This window comes from Spinacia oleracea, chromosome 4 (genome assembly GCF_020520425.1).
Source record: "Spinacia oleracea cultivar Varoflay chromosome 4, BTI_SOV_V1, whole genome shotgun sequence".
Classification (NCBI taxonomy): Eukaryota; Viridiplantae; Streptophyta; class Magnoliopsida; order Caryophyllales; family Amaranthaceae; genus Spinacia; species Spinacia oleracea.
In genome coordinates, this window is record NC_079490.1 from 139,639,443 (window position 1) to 139,645,916 (window position 6,474).

Here is a 6,474-nt window from a genome sequence, read left to right on the forward strand (position 1 = left end):
ACAACAAAAAATCTTTTTCAGAGCCCAGGACATGTTACTAGAGCACTGAAAACTACCAAGAGGTCTCCCTTTAATGTAATAGCTATCAACCCATCTCACCCAAAGCTTATCTTTTTTGTGAGAGAGAGCCCATAGAACCTTGCACACAGCTGCCTTGTTCCACAGTTCCATATTCTTGATGTTTAAACCACCAGCAGTTTTGGGAAGACATAGAGTTTCCTAAGAAACCAGAGCTTTCTTTGAGCTAGTAGTGCCACCAGTCCACAAGAAGAGCCTGCAGTACCCTTGAATTTCCTTTATAACTTTTTTAGGAAGGACAAAGATCTGGCACCAGAAGTTCTGTAAACTAAGAAGAATAGATTTGACCAATTGTAACCTGCCAACATAGGAAAGAAATCTTTTAGTCCAAGACTTGGCTCTGGCAAGAACCTTGTCAATTAAAGGTTTACATTGAATGTAAGATAACTTTGTGGTAGAAAGAGGTACACCCAGGTATCTGAATGGGAATTCACCCATTGGAATATTAAGACTTGAGAGAATCTGGTTCTGAACTGCATTTGTAATACCACATAGGTAGACATTTCTCTTATCCAGATTAGCTTCCAGCCCAGAAGCAATAGAGAAATTCTAGAATTTCTGAAACAACATGGAGACAGAGATAGGATCCCCTCTATAGAACATGAGGAGATCATCTACAAACATCATATGTGTGGTGTTCAATCTTTCACATTTGGGATGAAAATTAAAATTAGGATCAGCCTTGAGCATGAGCATGTTCCTTGAGAGATAATCCATACCCATAACAAATAGGAAAGGAGAGAGAGGATCTCCCTGTCTAAGGCCTTTCTTAGCAGCAAAGGGAGGACATGGTTTTCCATTGAGTTGAACACTATAGGAGACAGAAGTGATGCAAGCAAAAATTCCAATCTAGGAACACAGTAGGAAAGCCCAATTCAATCATAACACACCTAAGGAAACTCCATTCAATGGAGTCATAAGCTTTTTTGAGATCCACTTTGATCATACATCTAGGGGATAGGTGCTTCATGTTGTAGCCTTTAACAAGTTCAGTAACCAACAAAATATTGTCAGCAATATGTCTTCCAGGGATGAAACCAGCTTGGCATTCAGTAACTACAGAGCTCACCACCCTCTGCAGCCTAGCAGTGAGAATTTTTGAGATGATCTTGTAAAGGACTATGCAACAGGCAATTGGTCTGTATTCTTTGATCTTGGTGGGATTTGGGGCTTTAGGGACTATAGTAATAGATGTGCAGTTAATTTGTTTCAGCAATACTTTTTTGTCAAAAAATTCTCTCACTGCTGCATAAGTATCAAATTTAAGAATTGACCATGCTTTTCTGAAAAAAACAACATTCAACCCATCAATACCAGGAGCCTTACAATCACCAATATCTTTCAGTGCAAGATCAATTTCTGCATTAGTAAGTGGGAACACAGATAAGCTCTATCCTCATAATTCAGCTGAGGTCCATTCCTCATAGTGGGAATATCAATCATAGGTAGACTTTAGGCACAAGAACCCAAGAGAGAAGTATATAAGTGAACTATTTCAGTCTGAAGGTCTGCAGGTCTCACCAACTTATTATTGACATCATCAGTAAGCTCAGCAATCTTGTTGATCATGTGTCTTTCTTTGACTGCAGCAAAGAAATAACTTCTGTTTGAGTCACCATCCTTCAACCAATGTAGTCTAGCCTTCTGCTTTAGAGCACTTTCTTAAGTTTTTAACCATTTTCTTAACTGAGAAACACATCTTTGTTCCAGATCCAACAAAGAGGAATCAGAATGAGAATTATGAAGTTGGGTTTGAACAATATCTAACTGAGCTCTAGCTTGATCAATCTTTCCCTGAATCCCTTTGAATTCTTGCTGATGCAGAGATTTAAGCTTTGTTTCAACCAATTTGAGTCTTTCTCACACCTTGAACATAGCATACCCATGAACATTCTTTTTCCAGCCAAGTTCCACCATAGTGAGAAAGCTAGGGTGATCAACAAGATAGTAGAAGAACTTGAAAGGTCTTCCACCTCCCTTAAATTCTGGAATGCATTTGATGAGAAGAGGACAATGATCAGAAAGAGAAGAATTGAGATAGTCAGAACAGATAGCACCCTTGTTATACATCCACTCAATATTGCCCAAGCATCTGTCTATTCTGCTAGCAGTTTTAGTAGAATCCCCTCCTTTGTGCCATGAGTAGAAGTGACCCCTACTCCTCAGTTCAGAAAGCTTGCAATCATCAATGAAACCAGCAAAATCCCTAATTTCAGCCCAGAAAACTAGAGCTCCATTAATTCTATCTTGAACACCAAGAATAGCATTGAAATCTCCAGCAATGAGCCATGGAATATTCTCAATTCCACTCCCAATTCTACCAAGATCACTCCATAATTGCTTCATGTCATCAATAGTGTGCAAGCCATACACAACAGTAAAATAGAAAGCAAAATCACGCTGTGAGTCAATGATCTCACAATGAATGAATTGCTCATGAGTCTTACCAACTTTAACTGTAACTAGGTCAGGTTTCCACCCTAACCAGATTCTTCCCCTACTACAAAAAGGTAATTTTGTTCCCAATGCCATTGAGTACCAAACTTCCTTACAATGGTCTGAAATTTACTGTTCTTTACTCTAGATTCTAGTAAAGCTATAATAGTAACATTATATTGACTTATAAGTTTTTTTTACCTCAGTAGCCTTAGAGGGATCATTCATCCCTCTAACATTCCATGTGCATAAGCTTAACATAAAGGATCTGGAGGAAGCACAATCCCATCCCCTTGGCCCACATCAGTACCCTCATCAATATCATCATCAGTATCAGGAGTATCAGAGTCATCTTCAACCAAAGTGTTAAAGGTGTTGCTAGTAGGGACAGGCACACCCCTATTTCTTGTGCTTTTAGTAGCAACCCTCCAGCCTGCATCAGCACCAGAGTGGGTAGCTGCAACTGATTGGTTCAAAGAAGTGGAGGTAGGTGTGGGAGCAACAACAGCTACAGTTTGTTGTTTCTTGGGAACCCACACCTTCTTCACTTTCTGTGGTTCTTTCCTGGTGGGTTGAGGGTGAGTGTAGCTCACTTCCTCACAGTTGTGACCTAGCATTTGACATTGGTGACAGTATGTGGGTCTCCAATCATACTGAACCTTCTGCTTGAACACATTGCCACTTATGTCTTCAATCCAAATGTGTTCTGGAAGGTCAGCAGTGACATCCATTTCAACCAGAAGTCTAGCAAATGATACCCTTTGTTGCCTAGTAGTACAGTCATCAGCACATACAAGCACTCCAAGTAAACTAGCAATCCTGCTCAATGAATCACAACTCCAACAGTTAAGGGGTAAATTAGGCAACATAATCCACAAGGGAATGACCCTAAGAACCTCTTCATAGAAGTTGAAATCAGAGGACCAAAGCTTGATGATTATTGGTCTATTGAAGAATGTATAAGGACCTCCACTCAACACTTCATTTCTCTCTACAATAGAGTTAAAATGTACTACAAAGTACCCATCATCATGTAAATAGACACTAGGGGTACTAACATGACTCCAATTTGCAGCAATGTATCTTTTAATAGAAGCAATAGTAGGGACTTCACCCACTATGTACAACACCAGAGACCTAATCGACTTCTCAGTCAAGGCATCAACCTCAGGCTTCTGCAGTTGAGCCATTTTCTTCCCTTCCTTCAAAATCGGGGTAACAAATTGAAGAGAGGCACCCTTGCTAGTTAATGGTGAACGTTAGAACAAACTAGACCAAGCAGGAGCAGTTGTAGCAGTTGCCACTACAGGAGGATCCTGCAAATTCAACCTTCTTTGAACCTGCTGATTTCCAACAACACCTTGAATGGGTTCACATGTCTGGTTGCTTTGTACCAAAGTTTCCTCAAGTTGCACAGCCAAACTTCTAATCCTCTCATTAACCTCCTCCCCCCTGAGAATCTCCCCTATTTCTACTAGCATGACCTGAAATCCCACCCCCCCTCCAGATTTGAACACAACAGCTCATTTCGGTTCACAGTGGGAACAGGGATGCCAAGAGAGTAATGATATTGTAATATAGTATTATGTAGTTCAATAGGTATTAAGCCAGCACTAGCATGAACTAGGGGGGAAGAAATTAACTCACCCGACGTCTCCATGGAAGCAGAACTGCCAGTTGCTTGAGGTTGAGATGTAGCTGAATTATGGCCTAAAGTTGCGTTTTTGTGGGTTGCATTGTGTTCCAGAGAAGCATCACTAGCTTGAGGTGAAGAACGGTTTGTAGATTTATTCTTCTTACCCATTAATGGAGGTGGGTGCACGATAGTAGTTTCGCCCTAACGTGCGCCACCAGAGAGAGAGGATGTCCTAGTGTATTTGCTGATTAACCTAACCAATTTAAGCAGATTACAAATTGAAGTATTAAAACATCATATTTTGAAAATTGTAATTGATGATCTTGATGCAAAGGGCTGGAAGAGGATGAGATGGGTGCATAAATACTTTAAGGTATATGATTATTGCAGTGACTCAAATCGATTTCCTCAAGGTTATCCCACTGCGTGCAAGCCTGTACAACATGGTTTAGGGTGGATTGAGGAGAAAACTAGACAGATAAAATCCTTGTAAATATCATATTGCATAATAAATCATATACGAAGTAATTCTTTGTATTTGGTACGTGTTTTATTTTTATTAAATTTACATTCTTTGTTTTGTAGAAATAAAAGTCTTGTATTAGGGTTGGCAAAAGCTGACCCGACCTGATAACCCGACCCGAACCCGACCTAAAAATAGTGGGTTTGGGTTGAGATTTTCAACCCGAAAAATTAAATGGGTCGACACGAACCCGACCTGAAGTTAAATGGGTTAGGTTAAGCTTGAAATTTTTAACCCGAAATTGACCTGCGTAACCCGAATAATTAAATGAGTCAATTTCAGATCGGGTCAACCCAAAGTGATAACCCAAAACAGTGGAGAAAGGGGAAGTTTGAGAGATTGGTAATGCCGTTAAATGAACACCTGGGCCATTTTGTTCAAAGCCCAGAGACCAAGTTAAATATTTCTAACCCTAACCTAAGTTTTTAACCCTTTCATTATTTTCATCAGCCACCCTCTCCTTCTCTCTCTCCATTTCCTCTCAGTGTCAAAGTTTCATGGTTGCTCATCATCTCAGATCTAACCCTATAAGTTTTCCTTCCGCCAAAATTGAAGGTATTTTTTGATTTTAATTCAAAAATAATTTATATTTATCATACTATTTCCAATTTCTGCTCATATCATAGGTTGATTATAGATGATTTTTTGGAGCTTTATGTTGAACTTAAGAGTAATTTTCGAGATTTTTACATGTGCTTCAAATTTCTTTCAAATATTGTTGTTTATTCCCCAAGTTTTACTCTTAACCTTTGAATTATTGTTCGTCTCATTGTCTTGAATTGTTAAAGGCCAAAAGGAATTCTCAACTTCAAAGAGTGCATCATCAAAGATTCGAAGGCTGATACTAATATTCAAATTAAGAGTTCATATGTTCCAGTATTATAAATTGTTCTGCTACAATACTACTGTGATTTGATCGAAATGTGTTGTTGGAAATAATACTTAGATTTAATTTTTATTATAGTTTTAGTATGAATTTATTTTGTCAATTTTTCTACTCTGTGGCTATTATTGCGACTAATTTAGTCCAAAACAGGCTAACAATTTGATTACTCCGTATTAACAAAGAGGGGAAAAACAAGTTGATTATTTTGAAAGAGATGAAAAAATGATAAATGAATTAAAGTCAGGTTAAACGGGTTGGGTTCAGGTTGACCCGTTTATAAGCAGATCAGGTCAGTGTTCGGATTTTCAACTTGATTAAGTAAACAGATCAGGTTCAGGTCAGGGGTTCTTGACCCATTTATATAACAGGTCGACCCGAACCTGATCCGACCCGACCTGATTGCCACCCCTATCTTGTATGTTCTTTTAAATTTTTTAAGTCCACCCCTACCTCAAGTGAAAATTCAAGAGAAAGGAATCAAGTAACCAATAATACTATATCATTGCATATCACAACCACATGGCCACATGACGGAAAAAACTATGTCTGGTTTCACAAAAAGACGTTAGGTTTACCGTTTACCTTAAACTAGAAGTGCACGTTGCAGAAGGATCTCTTGAGATGCCAAATGCGAATCTAACGTTGCACTAAAGTTTCTATGTTGTCATGGATGAATTTGAGAGGAAGATGATTGGGTTATAGAGTAACAATATTCTCCAGGGAGTTGTCATATATAATAATCTTGTCTTCACTCGCAATACAAAAATATTTAACAATCACTGTTGTTGTAATAATTGGGTTTTCAAGGCAAATACTAGAATAAGAATAAGAACGAGCTTAGGAAATCGTTACGCCGTGGTAACCAAACCACTGCCTTGAAAACGAGATTCGGTGCAACCGGGGTGCACAATTGTA

The 6,474-nt window shown here is 38.8% G+C and overlaps 1 protein-coding gene across 1 annotated transcript; it reads right to left on the bottom strand.

The window, feature by feature from the left end:
• Positions 1-2,768: 2,768 nt before the first annotated feature.
• On the bottom strand, positions 2,769-3,704 carry LOC110797871 (uncharacterized). Its single transcript, XM_022002999.2, has one exon. The coding sequence runs from the start codon at positions 3,702-3,704 to the stop codon at positions 2,769-2,771; it is 936 nt and encodes a 311-aa protein (XP_021858691.1).
• Positions 3,705-6,474: the final 2,770 nt, after the last annotated feature.

Coding starts and splice junctions, on each gene's coding strand:
- LOC110797871 (XM_022002999.2), bottom strand. CDS start 3,704: ATGGCTCAACTGCAGAAGCCTGAGGTTGATGCCTTGACTGAGAAGTCG.